Consider the following 17,317-nt stretch of genomic DNA (forward strand, 5'->3'; position numbering starts at 1 on the left):
GGAAATAGGCCCTTTCTATCCACTATATCTAGGCCCCTCATAATTTTATACACCTCAATGTGGGCTCCCCTCAGTCTCCTCTGTTTCAAGGAAAACAAACCCAGCCTATCCAATCTGTCCTCATAGCTAAGATTCTCTACTCCTGGCAACATCCTCGTAAATCTCCTCTGTACCCTCTCCAGTGCAATCACATCCTTCCTGTAATGCGGTGACCAGAACTGCACGCAGTACTCCAGCTGTGGCCTAACCAGTCTTTTGTACAGTTGAAGCATAACCCACCTGCTCTTATATTCTATGCCTCGCAAGCCTTCTTAACCAACCACCTTACCTACCTGGCTTGCTACCTTCAGGGATCTGTGGACATGCACTCCAAGGTCCCTTTGTTCCTCTAAACTTTTCAGTGTCCTACCATTTAATGTGTATTCCCTTTCCTTGTTAGCCCTCCCCAAATGCATTACCTCACACTTCTCCGGATTAAATTCCATTTGCCACTGTTCTGCCCACCTGATCAGTTGATTGATATCTTCCTGCAGGCCGCAGCTTTCTTCTTCATTATCAACCACACAGCTGATTTTAGTATCATCAGCAAACTTCTTAATCATACCCCCTATATTCAAGTCTAGATCATTGAAGTATGCCACAAAATGCAAAGCACCCAGTACTGAGCCCTGCAGAACCCCACTGAAAATATCCTTCCAGTCACAAAAACATCCATCAACCATTACCCTTTGCTTCCTGCGTCTAAGCCAATTTTGGATCCAACTTTCCACTTTGCCCTGGATCCCATGGGCTTTTACTTTCATGACCTGTCTGCCATGTGGGAACTTATCAAGAGCTTTGTGTCCTCCTCACAACTTGCTTTCCCACCTATCTTTGTATTGTCTGCACATTTGGCTACAATATACTTGGGTCCCTTCATCCAAGCCATTAATATAGATTGTAAATAGTTGAGGCCCCAGCACTGATCCTGTGGCACCCCACTAGTTACAGTTTGCCAATCTGAAAGTGACCCATTTATCCCAACTCTCTGTTTTCTGTTGTTAGCCAATTCTCGATCCGCATATTACCCCTAACACCATGAGCTCTTATCCAGTAACCTTTTATGTTGCACCCTATCGAATGTCCTTTGGAAATCCAAATACACTACAGCTACTGGTTCCCCTTTATCCACCCTGTTCGTTGTATCCTTAAAGAACTCTAATAAATTTGTCAAACATAATTTCCCTTTCATAAAACCATGTTGACTCTGCTTGATTGTATTATGATTTTCTAAATGTCTTGCTACTACTTCCTTATTAATGGATTCCAACATTTTCCCAATGATAGATGTTAGGCTAACTGGCCTATAGTTTGCTGCTTTCTGTCTCCCTCCTTTTATGAATAAGGGCGTTACATTTGCGGTTTTCCAATCCACTGGGACCTTTTCAGAATCTAGGGAATTTTAGTAGATTACAACCAATGCATTCACTATCTCTGCAACCACATCTTTTAAGCCCCTAGGATGCAGGCCATCAGGTCCACGTTAATTGTCAACCTTTAGTGCCATTAGTTTGCCCAGTGCTTTTTCTCCAGTGATAGTGATTGTTTTAATTTCCTCCCTCCCTTTTGCCCCCTGATTTTCTACTAATATTGGGATGCTTTTAGTGTCTTCTACCGTGAAGACAGATACAAAATATTTGTTCAAAGTCTCTGCCATTTCCCTGTTACCCATTATTAATTCCCCAGTCTCATCCTCTAAGGAACCAGCATTTACTTTAGTTACTTGCTTCCTTTTTACATAATTGTAAAAACTCTTACTGTCTGTTTTTATATTTCTTGCTAGTTTATTCTCATGATCTATTTTCTCCCTCTTTATTATTTTTTTAGTCATCCTTTGTTGGTTTCTAAAATGTTCCCAACCTTCTAGCCACCACGAGACTTCGCAGGGTTGTATGCCTTTTCTTTCCATTGTCACACAGCCTCAGATTGTGCATTCCTACTTTTGTTAAATCTAATTGTGGTGACACCATGTGGCCAAAGTCAGACTTGCAGCCTTACATTTTCAGTTACCGAAGCATGAAGATGCTCAGAATGGATACAGTATCCCCTGTGTGTTGATGTACATTTTACGCTTTGTCTGCATGTCAGTTTAATAATGAAACTCCCTGTCCCACTCACCAGAGCATCACCCTGTTCAGGAACAGTGACACCTCAGGCACTGCCACTGTTATTTTCTTTCATTTGAGGTCTGTCTACAACTCCCCAGAGAGACCAACTTTCAAATGCAACATGGATATGTTCAGTAATTCAGCAGAAATTCTGTAAAATCTAGTTCCAAAACTGAGAAAAAAAATGGTCTTCACACCAACAAATCATGAAAACCTGAAACAAAAATCCTCTGTCACTTTTATCCTGTTCGCCTTCACTGTTATCCCTGTCTTGACTGTCTTCATTCAGTTCTAAAGAAGACTTCTGTCCCTGATGTTAACCTATCCTTTGTCTTTACAGATGCTGAGTGACCTGTTGTCCATTTCCAACATACTGTTTCACATTTCCAGTATTGATAGGTGTTTGCTTTTCAATTATAAGATCTGAGCACAGTGCATCTCGTTCAGCTTTTGTCCCTCTTGACTCTAATATTAATTCCTGGAGTTTTCTTCGAATACAAATAAATGATCTTTCCAAAAAGCAACGGGGAGTTATTAGACAGGGGCGTGGTCCCACTGACCAATCAGCGCACAGGACGTTTGATGGGCAGGCAGTGGAGCCAATGGCATGTCACTGTGCAAGTGGTTGCAAATTGAAACTGAATGCAGTGAAATAATCTGCAACATAATTGTGATTAGGGACGCTAAGGAATATCTATTTTTAAATCTTTATTTTATTTAAAACTTTAAAACTGGAATGTGCCATTTTCCTTTGAAGTTTATTGGAAATATGACCCTGTGACGTGACCTCAGAATTTGGCAGCTGATCTAGGAGGCGTTTCAGGAAGGGAAAATCTCCTGCAGATCTTAAAGCTATGCTGCACATATTTTGTGATTCTTAATGTTGGACCATTTAAAAATACAACCAGCAGCATTAAGTACAGTAGTTTGGATGGCTCCGTTGCTGGAGTAGATGCTACAGATTTTCTATTTGTTTTCTGCCTGTTTCAGTCACTTCATGTTGTCAAATTTGCCCCTCATGAAAGGAACCATTCCCGAGTTTCCAATGGTATCACCACTGGCACGGGGTGCTCCCTGGCATTTTCCTGTTTGTTTCTCTCCTCTCCCCATTATTGCGGGGAGGGAACCCAAGGTTGCTGATATGGAGAAAGAAAGTCTTGCATTTATATAGCGCCTTTCACAAACCACCGGACGTCTCAAAGCGCTTTACAGCCAATGAAGTACCTTTGGAGTGTAGTCACTGTTGTAATGTGGGAAACGCGGCAGTCAATTTGTGCACAGCAAGCTCCCACAAACAGCAACGTGATAATGACTAGATAATCTGCTTTTGTTGTGTTGATTGAGGGATAAATATTGGCCAGGACACCAGGGATAACTCCCCTGCTCTTCTTCGAAATAGTGCCACCTGAGAGAGCAGGCGGGGCCTCGGTTTAATGTCTCACCCAAAGGATGGCATTCCGACAGTGCAGCACTCCCTCAGTACTGCACTGGAGTGTCCACCTAGATTTATAGAAACATAGAAACATAGAAAATAGGTGCAGGAGCAGGCCATTCAGCCCTTCTAGCCTGCACCGCCATTCAATGAGTTCATGGCTGAACATGAAACTTCAGTACCCCCTTCCTGCTTTCTCGCCATAACCCTTGATCCCCCGAGTAGTAAGGACTTCATCTAACTCCCTTTTGAATATATTTAGTGAATTGGCCTCAACTACTTTCTGTGGTAGAGAATTCCCCTGGAGTGGGACTTGAACCCACAACCTTCTGAAAGTTGACACCAAACAAGCAAATGTAGAAGGCGGGGGGAGGGGGGGGGTGGCTGGACAGGAGTCTGAGAAGGGCCCTGAAATCCCTGATAATACAGGGTATGGGGTACATGGTCATCCCGACTTTTATATAGCTCGGAGTACACTTTCCAATTGCTAACATTCATATCGAAATGCTTAACATCTCATACTACATTCCTTAATGTGATATTTTTAAGGCAGCTTCAGCTCATTTATTCCAAATTGGTTGATGTCTGAAAATAGTTTACAGGTGAATGGAGTACAAGCACAATACATATTCATACATAAAGTTGGTCGATTGGAAAATATATCTCATAATTTCAGTGTTAGTGTATTTTTAATGTTGGCTTCTCTGGCTCTGACAATTCACAAGCTGTGAGCTCAAACTAGTGACTTTAAACATATCCTGATCCCAAAGTGTCAACAATTTACTGTGACCTTAGTTGGATTTACTTTTTTCCAAAAAAAATTAAACACCGCCACACCAAAGGCCACCTCCCTCTGGCAAAAGCTGCCAACAGGCAGATGTGAAAGTGTAGTGCAGACATATTTAAATCATTTCACATTTATCTATTTGGCAGCATGAAATGGCGAGACAAGACTGTTGCCTTAATTAACAACATGCTAAACTCCACAGCCCATTCTTATAGGTGCTGACACGGACACAAAATAAAACATTCAGACTAGGCATTGAACTGAGGTGCCAACCACCTTCCTTCATTTGTTTGCAAATGCAAAAAAAATACACTTTTAATCAGCTTAAGATATCATCAGCATCCTAAACCCCTTGTGAATCAAATGCTTGACTTGTCACACGCAGACAGCAAATTGAGTTTTGGATTAACATCCTCCTAAACATGAATAGATGGGTCTATTTCCATCATTCTTGTTATACATTAAATCTCAATTTCCTCAAAAGAACTGGAGTAACAGGCAGTTGTTAAACTTTAATCAGCCCTCAGGAGTCCTGTGTGAGAAGATAATTATCTCCCCCCCCCACCTCATCAAATTTAATTAATTTGAGATTAAAAAAATTAAAGTGTTTTGCTAAGCCTGGTTATTTTGCAAAATTAAATATCGAGAGAATTCTCAGCTTTATTTTATGCTTCTACAGTTGTCAACCTCAAGCCCTCCAGTGCATTATTTTCACATCTATGACACTGTTAGCATATGCAATGGGGCTGAACGTATCTTCCACTGGGAATACTATGTCTGAGGGGAGTGTGTGTGTCTGATATTTTCCAGTTGGTTGCATGCTTTCTTTAGATTTCCTTAGAGGTATTAGGAAGCTGACAACCCTGCTGTGTATTTTCAGCAGTACCTGTTATTTTATATATGTTAAGTTAAGTTGTATGTCTTAGTCAGGGATCTGTGAAATATTGAATTTCTTCAATTCATGAGGCAGATCTGATAACGCCCTGTGACAAAATAGAAGAAAGAAAAAGAAAGACTTGCATTTATATAGCGCCGTTCACAACCACCAGACGTCTCAAAAGTGTTTTACAGCCAATGAAGTACTTTTGGAGTGTAGTCACTGTTGTAATGTGGGAAACGCAGTTTCCTATAAACTTCCCATTCCAAATTTCCTTACTGAGTTTTGCTTAAATCACAATTCCATCTGTATCACTGTATCTATATAAATTCTTAAATGTGGTATTTCATTGAAAAGTCCAACGTAACCTTTTTGCCTGTGATGCGTGTAGAAAAAGCTGTCCTGCAGCACTTTTCAGTGTTATGGGCACTCTGCGAGACTGGACGACCTTAAGTCTGGATTCTTTCACTCTGGGGGCGGGGAGAGGAGGAGGTGGGGGGGAAGAGCAAGAATTGCCACTTTGGGTGCAATCAGGAAATTGTGCTGAAAATCGACTCAAAATTGTTCTCGTCAGGTTAAAGTTCAAGTTTCTGATAAAAATCATCATGAACATAAAATCTTCCATGAACCAACGCAATTGGGCAACGTAATTGTTTTGCTTTCTTTCCATTAAAAAGTATTCCTTGATGTATTTAAGAGTGGTAACCTGGTCCAGTTTTATTAATACAGGTTGAACCTCCCTTATCTGGAACCATCAGGACCTGGCTTGTTCTGGATAAGGGATTTTTCTGGACGAGGGGTGGTCACTTTAAATTGGATGAGCAAGGGGATATCGGGTGCTGGCTGGCTTGGGGCTGGGAGTGCGGCAGAGAGATCATGGGGAGGGCGGTGGAACGCGGGGTCAGGCCAGCGATTGCGGATCTTCAATTTGTTTATGTCGGAGTTCTGTGCATGCGCCACGCAGCGGCTGGCAATGGTTCTGGATGGTTCTGGATAAGGGAGTTCTGGATAAGGGAGGTTCAAACTGAACAGTTGAAAATGGGTTTATCAGTAAACATAAGCATTTTCAGTAAGTGTCCAGTCCACCACCTGTGAGTAACCGGATTTAAAATAAATGAAAATCACTTTAAAAATTCTATACCGAACCATTTAATAGTGTACACTAGTCAACATCTTAGTAAATTAAATACTTTTTGATATGAAAAAGCTTTGCAAAATGTGCCTACTAGTGCTTGTGCGTGAGAGAAAGTGAGCGCAATTTGAAGAGTCTTCCTTAATCAAGGTAATCTGGCACTGACGAACTTGGGAGTATGGTCAGCTTTGTGGGAGGGGCCTGATCCAGCAAACTGAATCTTAAACCAGTGTAAAAGATTGTGGCAAACCCGAACGCAAGTGGTTTTGGGAGTAACTCACTTTCATTTAAAATTCCTCGATCTTTTCTGCTGGTTCGGCCGATTCTGCTCAGATTGTGATTGCCATAAGCAAGTGTAAACTCTTATTGTTGTGTATCTGTAAAGCATGCACTCCCATGTTCCGCCACCAGGGAGCGCATCCCCTGAAGTCCCAAGGGATCCCAGCATCCCTTGGGAGCACTGTATATAAGCCGGCCCCTAAGGCCTGTTCCTCACTCTGGAGGGTCTTACTAAAGACTGAGGTCACTGTTACTTTAACCTCCCTGTGTGCAGTCTCATCTGTGTTAGGAACACAATAACTGGCGACGAGTATACGAATCCAACGCAAAGATGCAGCAAATGTGGGCATCCTGGAGAAGTTCTCGGAGAGTGAGGACTGGGAAGCCTATGTCGAACGGCTAGATCAGTACTTTGTAGCCAACGAGCTGGACGGAGAAGGAAGCGCTGCAAAAAGGAGAGCGGTCCTCCTCACAGTCTGCGGGGCACCGACCTACAGCCTCATGAAGAATCTTCTGGCTCCGGTGAAACCCACAGATAAATCATATGAGGAGCTGTGTACACTGGTTCGGGAGCATCGTAACCCGAGGGAGAACATGCTGATGGCGAGGTATCGGTTCTACACGTGCCAGCGATCTGAAGGTCAGCAAGTGGCGAGCTGCGTCGCTGAGCTATGGCGACTTGCAGGACAATGTGAGTTTGATGGCTACCTGGAGCAGATGCTCAGAGACTTTTTTGTATTGGGCACTGGCCACGAGACCATCCTACGAAAACTTTTGACTGTAGAGACACCGACCTTCAGTAAGGCCATTGCGATAGCACAGGCGTTTCTGTCCACCAGTGATAACACCAAACAAATATCTCAGCACACAACTGCTAGCAATGTTCATAAATTAACTGGAACTGTGTTTGCGAGCAGAAATGTACAGGGCAGAAACTACGAGTCTGCAACTGCCATCAGGCCTCAGGTGACCCAGATGACTCAGAGTCCACAACAAAGGATGAATGCAAGGCAATTCATACCTTGTTGGCGTTGTGGAGGCTTCCATTCAGCCCATTCATGCCACTTCAACGGGTATGTTTGCAAGAGCTGTGGAACAATGGGACACCTCCAACGAGCTTGCAGACGAGCTGCAAGCTCTGCAAAACCTGCTAACCACCACGTGACAGAGGACGATCGGTCCATGGTGGATCAAAGCAATTTCGAGCCTAACAGAGAGAGGAGGCAGATGCTGAAGTACATGGGGTGCACACATTTTCGACGAAATGTCCACCTATAATGCTAAATGTAAATTTGAATGGCTTACCCGTAGCCATGGAACTGGACACTGGCACTAGCCAATTCATCATGAGTAAAATGATGTTTGAGAGACTGTGGTGCAACAAGGCACTCAGACCAGCCGTGAGCTCCATCCACACGCAACTGAGAACGTACACCAAAGAGCTTATCACTGTCCTGGGCAGCGCCATGGTAAAGGTCACCTACGAGGGCACGGTGTACGAACTGCCACTCTGGATTGTCCCGGGCGATGGCCCCACACTGCTTGGAAGGAGCTGGCTGGGCAAAATCCGCTGGAACTGGGATGACATCCGAGCGCCATCACATGTCGATGAGGCCTCATGTACCCAGGTTCTTAACAAATTTCCTTCCCTTTTTAAGCCAGGCATTGGAAACTTTTCCGGGCGAAGGTGTGGATTCGCTTGGTCCCAGAGGCACGACCCATTCACAACAAGGCACTAGCGGTACCTCACATGATGAGGGAGAGAGTGGAAATTGAGCTGGACAGACTGCAACGCGAGGGCATCATTTCCCCAGTGGAATTCAGCAAGTGGGGTAGCCCGATTGTTCCAGTACTCAAAAGTGATGGCACGGTTAGGATTTGCGACGATTATAAAGTAACTATTAATCGTTTCTCGCTACAGGACCAATACCCACTACCTTAGGCAGACGACCTATTTGCGACGCTGGCAGGAGGTAAGACATTCACCAAGCTCAACCTGACTTCGACCTACATGACCCAGGAGCTGGAGGAGTCTTCGAAGGGCCTCACCTGCATCAACACGCACAAGGGACTGTTCATCTACAACAGATACCCGTTTGGAATTCGGTCGGCTGCAGTGATCTTCCAGAGAAACATGGAGAGCCTACTCAAGTCGGTATCACGCACGTTGGTTTTTCAGGACAACATATTGATCATGGGTCAGGACACCGCCGAGGAACTACAAAACCTGGAGGAGGTCCTCCAGCGACTGGATCGCATAGGACTGCGGCTGAAGAGGTCGAAATGCGTCTTCATGGCAACAGAAGTGGAGTTTTTGGGGAGAAAGACCGCGGCAGACGGCATTCGGCCCACAGACGCAAAGACAGAGGCCAACAGGAACACGCCCAGGCCACAGAACGTCACAGAGCTGCAGTCGTTCCTGGGACTCCGCAACTATTTTGGTAACTTCCTACCGGGGTTAAGCACCCTCTTATAGCCCCTACATGTGTTATTGCGCAAAGGTGAGAACTGGGTATGGGGAAAAAACCAAGTAATTGCTTTTGAGAAAGCCAGAAACATTTTATGCTCTAACAAACTGCTTGTATTGTATAACCCGTATAAAAGACTTGTGCTAGCATGTGATGCGTCGTCGTACAGAGTCGGGTGTGTATTACAACCAGCTAACGTTGCGGGGAAGTTGCAACCTGTCGCCTATGCCTCCAGGAGCTTGTCCAAGGCCGAGAGGGCCTACAGCATGATTGAGAAAGAGGCATTAGCATGTGTGTTCGGGGTAAAGAAAATGCATCAGTACCTGTTTAGCCTCAAATTTGAGCTGGAAACTGATCACAAGCCCCTCATATCCCTGTTCGTTGAAAACAAGGGGATAAATACTAACGCCTCAGCTCGCATACAAAGGTGGGCAGTTGCGCTATCAGCGTATAACTATACCATCCACCAAAGGCCAGGCACCGAGAACTGTGCGGATGCTCTCAGTCGGCTACCATTGCCTACCACGGGGGTGGAAATGGCGCAGCCTGCAAACTTGTTGATGGTGGCGCAGCCCGCAGACTTGTTGATGGTCATGGAAGCGTTTGAAAATGATAAATCACCTGTCACGGTCCGCCAGATTAGGACTTGGACCAGCCAAGATCCTCTGCTGTCCCTAATAAAAAAAACTATGTACTGCATGGGAGCTGGGCCAGCATCCCCGCTGAAATGCAAGAACTAATCAAGCCATTCCAGCGGCGAAAGGACGAGCTGTCCATTCAGGCAGACTGCCTGTTGTGGGGTAACCACGTAGTGCTACCCAAAAAGGGCAGGGAGACGTTCATCTCGGATCTCCACAGCACACACCCGGGTATAGTAATGATGAAAGCGATAGCCAGGTCCCACGTGTGGTGGCCCGGTATCGACTCTGACTTAGAGTCCTGTGTACGGCAATGCAGCATGTGTGCTCAGTTGAGCAACGCGCCCAGGGAGGCACCACTAAGTTTGTGGTCCTGGCCCTCCAGACCATGGTCGAGGATCCATGTTGACTATGCGGGCCCATTTCTCAGTAAAATGTTCCTGGTGGTGGTGGATGCTTTTTCAAAATGGAATGAATGTGAAATAATGTCGGGAAGCACCGCCACCGCCACCATTGAAAGCCTGAGGGCCATGTTTGCCACCCACGGCCTGCCTGACATACTGGTCAGTGACAATGGGCCATGTTTCACCAGTGCCGAATTTAAAGAATTCATGACCCGCAATGGGATCAAAATGTCACCTCAGCCCCGTTTAAACCAGCCTCCAATGGGCAGGCAGAGCGGGCAGTACAAACAATCAAACAGAGCCTTAAACGAGTCACAGAAGGCTCACTCCAAACCTGCCTGTCCCGCGTACTGCTCAGCTACCGCACGAGACCCCACTCGCTCACAGGGGTGCCCCCGGCTGAGCTACTCATGAAAAGGACACTTAAAACCAGACTCTCGCTGGTTCACCCCAACCTGCATGATCAGGTAGAGAGCAGGCGGCAGCAACAAAATGTAAACAATGGTCGCGCCACTGTGTCACGGGAAGTTGATCTGAATGACCCTGTGTATGTGCTAAACTATGGACATGGTCCCAAGTGGATCGCGGGCACGGTGATAGCTAAAGAAGGGAGTAGGGTGTTTGTAGTCAAACTAGACAATGGACAAATTTGCAGAAAGCACCTGGACCAAACAAGGCTGCGGTTCACAGACTGCCCTGAACAACCCACAGCAGACACCACCTTTTTCAAGCCCACAACACACTCCCAAAGGATCAACGACACCACCCCGGACCAGGAAATCAAACTCATCACGCCCAACAGCCCAGCAAGGTCAGGCTCACCCAGCAGCCCTGCAGGGCCAACAACACGCCAGCCCAGCGAGGGCACAGCCAACACACCAGAACAGACATTTGTACCGAGGCGGTCCACCAGGGAAAGAAAGGCCCCCGACCGCCTCACCTTGTAAATAGTTTTCACTTTGACTTTGGGTGGGGGTTGGGGGGGTTCGAGTGATGTTGTTTATCTGTAAAGCATGCACTCCCATGTTCCGCCATCAGGGAGCGCATCCCCTGAAGTCCCAAGGGATCCCAGCATCCCTTGAGAGCATTGTATATAAGCCAGCCCCTAAGGCCTGTTCCTCACTCTGGAGTGTCTTAATAAAGACTGAGGTCACTGTTACTTTACCCTTCCTGTGTGCAGTCTCATCTGTGTTCGGAACACAATACTTTTCCTGGATGTATTTTCAGACTATGGCCAGAGGTGGCGCCAAAGAGCCACATCAAAAGCGAGGGGAGCAATGACAGGGCGTGAGCGAGGGGAACATCGGAGGCCATCGAGAGAGGGGCAATGCGGAGTCAAGGACAAACCAAGAGATAGAGGACATTGAGAGATACACCATTGGTGGCCAGTGAGAAAGTAAGAATGGGGGTCAGTGAGAGAGGGGCACATAGGGAGGATTCTCATGAGCAGTGCTGCTGGAGTTATTCTTTCTTTCAATTGACAATGAAAACAATTGCAAGTGAAGAGGGAACTATAATACTCATCATTAACACCAGTGAAAATAACCTGACACTATAACAAAGCATCCTTTCGACCAGCACAAAACAGATAGCAACAATGGAAGCAGGCTATGCTGGTGATGGCAGATAGTCTGTACCATGGAGTTCAAGGACAAATGCTTGTGCCGAGAATTTCCCCATGTAGCGTGCATTATCCCAACCAAGCCACCAGAGGCATGTACCAGGTAACGGCCAATTGCTTTCAGGCAAGAAGGGTGGAAAATTCACAGGGTGATTCGCCCCCTGCTCTTTCTCTCGGAGTAGGAATCGCAGGATAGCGCAGATCAATACGTGGCTTGAGCAGTAGTGCAACAGGGAGGGATTCAAATTCCTGGGGCATTGGAACCGGTTCTGGGGGAGGTGGGACCAGTACAAACCGGACGGTCTGCACCTGGGTAGGACCGGAACCAATGTCCTAGGGGGAGTGTTTGCTAGTGCTGTTGGGGAGGATTTAAACTGATATGGCAGGGGGATGGGAACCAATGCAGGGAGACAGAGGGAAACAAAAAGGAGGCAAAAGCAAAAGACAGAAAGGAGATGAGGAAAAGTGGAGGGCAGAGAAACCCAAGGCAAAGAACAAAAAGGGCCACTGTACAGCAAAATTCTAAAAGGACAAAGGGTGTTAAAAGAACAAGCCTGAAGGCTTTGTGTCTTAATGCAAGGAGTATCCGCAATAAAGTGGATGAATTAACTGTGCAAATAGATGTTAACAAATATGATGTGATTGGGATTACGGAGACGTGGCTCCAGGATGATCAGGGCTGGGAACTCAACATCCAGGGGTATTCAACATTCAGGAAAGATAGAATAAAAGGAAAAGGAGGTGGGGTAGCATTGCTGGTTAAGGAGCAAATTAAGGCAATAGTTCGGAAGGACATTAGCTTGGATGATGTGGAATCTATATGGGTAGAGCTGCAGAATACCAAAGGACAAAAAACGTTAGTGGGAGTTGTGTACAGACCTCCAAACAGTAGTGATGTTGGGGAGGGCATCAAACATGAAATTAGGGGTGCATGCAATAAAGGTGCAGCAGTTATAATGGGTGACTTTAATATGCACATAGATTGGGTTAACCAAACTGGAAGCAATACGGTAGAGGAGGATTTCCTGGAGTGCATAAGGGATGGTTTTTTAGACCAATATGTCGAGGAACCAACTAGGGGGGAGGCCATCTTAGACTGGGTGTTGTGTAATGAGAGAGGATTAATTAGCAATCTCGTTGTGCGAGGCCCCTTGGGGAAGAGTGACCATAATATGGCGGAATTCTGCATTAGGATGGAGAATGAAACAGTTAATTCAGAGACCATGGTCCAGAACTTAAAGAAGGGTAACTTTGAAGGTATGAGGCGTGAATTGGCTAGGATAGATTGGCGAATGATACTGAAGGGGTTGACTGTGGATGGGCAATGGCAGACATTTAGAGACCGCATGAATGAACTACAACAATTGTACATTCCTGTCTGTCGTAAAAATAAAAAAGGGACGGTGGCTCAACCGTGGCTATCAAGGGAAATCAGGGATAGCATTAAAGCCAAGGAAGTGGCATACAAATTGGCCAGAAATAGCAGAGAACCCGGGGACTGGGAGAAATTTAGAACTCAGCAGAGGAGGACAAAGGGTTTGATTAGGGCAGGGAAAATGGAGTACGAGAAGAAGCTTGCAGGGAACATTAAGACGCATTGCAAAAGTTTCTATAGATATGTAAAGAGAAAAAGGTTAGTAAAGACAAACGTAGGTCCCCTGCAGTCAGAATCAGGGGAAGTCATAACGGGGAACAAAGAAATGGCGGACCAATTGAACAAGTACTTTGGTTCGGTATTCACTGAGGAGGACACAAACAACCTTCCGGATATAAAAGGGGTCGGAGGGTCTAGTAAGGAGGAGGAACTGAGGGAAATCCTTATTAGTCGGGAAATTGTGTTGGGGAAATTGATGGGATTGAAGGCCGATAAATCCCCAGGGCCTGATGGACTGCATCCCAGAGTACTTAAGGAGGTGGCCTTGGAAATAGTGGATGCATTGACAGTCATTTTCCAACATTCCATTGACTCTGGATCAGTTCCTATCGAGTGGAGGGTAGCCAATGTAACCCCACTTTTTAAAAAAGGAGGGAGAGAGAAAACAGGGAATTACAGACCGGTCAGCCTGACATCGGTAGTGGGTAAAATGATGGAATCAATTATTAAGGATGTCATCGCAGTGCATTTGGAAAGAGGTAATATGATAGGTCCAAGTCAGCATGGATTTGTGAAAGGGAAATCATGCTTGACAAATCTTCTGGAATTTTTTGAGGAAGTTTCCAGTAGAGTGGACAAGGGAGAACCAGTTGATGTGGTATATTTGGACTTTCAGAAGGCTTTCGACAAGGTCCCACACAAGAGATTAATGTGCAAAGTTAAAGCACATGGGATTGGGGGTAGTGTGCTGACATGGATTGAGAACTGGTTGTCAGACAGGAAGCAAAGAGAAGGAGTAAATGGGTACTTTTCAGAATGGCAGGCAGTGACTAGTGGGGTACCGCAAGGTTCTGTGCTGGGGCCCCAGCTGTTTACACTGTACATTAATGATTTAGACGAGGGGATTAAATGTAGTATCTCCAAATTTGCGGATGACACTAAGTTGGGTGGCAGTGTGAGCTGCAAGGAGGATTCTATGAGGCTGCAGAGCGACTTGGATAGGTTAGGTGAGTGGGCAAATGCATGGCAGATGAAGTATAATGTGGATAAATGTGAGGTTATCCACTTTGGTGGTAAAAACAGAGAGACAGACTATTATCTGAATGGTGACAGATTAGGAAAAGGGCAGGTGCAAAGAGACCTGGGTGTCATGGTACATCAGTCATTGAAGGTTGGCATGCAGGTACAGCAGGCGGTTAAGAAAGCAAATGGCATGTTGGCCTTCATAGCGAGGGGATTTGAGTACAAGGGCAGGGAGGTGTTGCTACAATTGTACAGGGCCTTGGTGAGGCCACACCTGGAGTATTGTGTACAGTTTTGGTCTCCTAACCTGAGGAAGGACATTCTTGCTATTGAGGGAGTGCAGCGAAGATTCACCAGACTGATTCCCGGGATGGCGGGACTGACCTATCAAGAAAGACTGGATCAACTGGGCTTGTATTCACTGGAGTTCAGAAGAATGAGAGGGGACCTCATAGAAACGTTTAAAATTCTGACGGGGTTAGACAGGTTAGATGCAGGAAGAATGTTCCCAATGTTGGGGAAGTCCAGAACCAGGGGACACAGTCTAAGGATAAGGGGGAAGCCATTTAGGACCGAGATGAGGAGGAATTTCTTCACCCAGAGAGTGGTGAACCTGTGGAATTCTCTACCACAGAAAGTTGTTGAGGCCAATTCACTAAATATATTCAAAAAGGAGTTAGATGAAGTCCTTACTACTAGGGGAATCAAGGGGTATGGTGAGAAAGCAGGAATGGGGTACTGAAGTTGCATGTTCAGCCATGAACTCATTGAATGGCGGTGCAGGCTAGAAGGGCCGAATGGCCTACTCCTGCACCTATTTTCTATGTTTCTATGTTTCTATGTTTCTAATTCCCAGAACCTTAGGGCTGCCGCATTGTGCCCACTCCAAACCGGGGCAGGGATGGGACATTTCTAAATAAAAAAGACTTGCATTTATATAGCACCTTTCACGACCTCAGGACGTCCCAAAGCATTTTACAGCCAATGAAGTACTTTTGAAGTGTCGTCACTGTAGTAGTGTAGGAAACGCGGCAGCTAATTGTGCACAGCAAGCTCCCACAAACTGTAAAGTGATAATGACCAGATAATGTGTTTTTTGATATGTTGATTGAGGGATAAATATTGGCCAGGACACTAGGGATAACTCCCCTGCTCTTCTTTGAAAGCGTGCATGGGATCTTTTACGTCCACCTGAGAGAGCAGATGGGTTTAACGTCTCATCCGAAAGACGGCATCTCCCTCAATACTGCACTAGAATGTCAGCCTATATTTTTGTGTTCAAATCTGGAGTGAGACTTGAACACACAACCTTCCGACTCAGGGGTGAGTATGCTACCCTCGGAGCCACAGCTGGCACTAATATGGCTGTACATATGTGCAAAACCGGTTTGATCACATTAGTAAATGTGAACTCGGTCCACTCGCAAAAACGCACAACCTTTTTTTAAAAATACAGTAGCCGAAAAATGGATGGTTGTCCAATCTTGATTCTTCAAAATTACTGGGTAACTGTCCTCGAAACTAGATGTGCCATCTGGAATGTATTTGCTTCATGGGTTCTTTGCTTAAGAATTCATAGCAACACATTGCCAATAGGAACTAGTTGGTTTATTAAAAAAGGTTTAACTAGCACACTACACATTACCAGTGCATTTTATGTTCTCCGGCCTGCGAGCACCATCGGAACAGGCCGGGGAGTGGAGGAAGCAGCATGGTGGCCTAGCCCAGCAGTCTGAGCGACCCCTGGCCTGCGAGCACCATCGGAGCAGGCCGGGGAGCGGAGGGAGCAGTGTGGCATACCACTCCAGGGAGCAGCACGTGCTGGAGCAGGAGAGCAATGGCAGTGAAAAGGGACGTCATCAAGGTCCAGGTCGGTGATTGGAGCGTGGGCAGGCACTGAAGGAGCAGCGAGGTCGGGGCAAAGGAGCGGCGAGAGATTGTAGAGGGACGTGATCGAGGCCCAGGAGAGGGGAGAGTTCCGGGGCCCAAAGGAGGCGAGGGCCCAGAGGCAGCACGGGCCAGCCCACACTGTGATATGTGTGCGCACTAGGTCCATGCAGCAGAGCTGGTCTCCAGTCGTCTTGATTAATCCTTGCTACTGGACCAAGACCCAGCTCTGCCAAGCCCGTGTGGTGGCTGGTGTGCAACAGTCACCACATGTTAAAAAAATCCAAGCACAGGCATCTTCCACCCTTCAAGGTTTAGTTTGGACCCGGAATTTTAGGTCCTTCATTGAAACACCTGTGAACTTTTTGACGTGGAAGCAAGTCATCTTCAAGTCAAGGGACTGCCTATGATGATGATGACATTACCAGTTCATCCACTAGGCTTACAACTGCATGCCTCATCGTGGATGACCTAGACCCAACTGACTGGGGTTTTGTTAAGTCTTGTGAACATCACATGACTGGCTAAGCCACTCACAATGCAACAGCTCTACAAATCTGTGAGCAACCTCTCAGGTGCATACATTATACCACCCTACAGTGGCGAGTTATAAATTGGTATTGGCAGAGGCTTGGGAGGAGATTGCCCGACAGGCCTCTCTGGCGAAGAATGGTTTGGAGGCAAAGGAGAGGGGAAGAAAATACATGGGAAGAAAAACATGATATGGTCTCTATCGTTTATCATTCCCATTAAATTATTTCCAACGTTATAGTATTTAAAGAGTGATGCACTTACCATTTTTTGGCAGGGCCTGGATGACAGATACAGCTGCCTGAAACTGTCTCTGGCAGTCGGACTGAACCTCTAACATGGTGCTTTTTGCAGGTAGTAAGCCTAATTCAGCAATCCAGCTTCAGGCCAACACCACAGACTCAGGACCTCTGGTGTCCGAAGAAACTGTCAGTACAAACACAAAACAGACATCGAATTACTAACAGATCTCTCACAGCTGTGTGTTGCAGAATGGT

At 46.0% G+C, this 17,317-nt stretch overlaps 1 protein-coding gene across 3 annotated transcripts in view; it reads right to left on the reverse strand.

Annotated features, from left to right (window-relative positions):
* LOC139233834 (acyl-CoA-binding domain-containing protein 4-like) overlaps positions 1-17,317 on the reverse strand; it is a 147,387-nt gene that overhangs the window by 117,778 nt on the left and 12,292 nt on the right. For all 3 annotated transcript variants that reach the window (XM_070864401.1, XM_070864402.1, XM_070864403.1), the window contains exon 3: positions 17,085-17,246. In XM_070864401.1, the coding sequence (XP_070720502.1) occupies positions 17,085-17,160 (76 nt within the window). In that variant the 5' untranslated portion in view covers positions 17,161-17,246. The remainder of the gene's footprint in view (positions 1-17,084; positions 17,247-17,317) is intronic.

This window comes from Pristiophorus japonicus, chromosome 21 (genome assembly GCF_044704955.1).
Source record: "Pristiophorus japonicus isolate sPriJap1 chromosome 21, sPriJap1.hap1, whole genome shotgun sequence".
In the NCBI taxonomy this organism is placed as follows: domain Eukaryota; kingdom Metazoa; phylum Chordata; class Chondrichthyes; family Pristiophoridae; genus Pristiophorus; species Pristiophorus japonicus.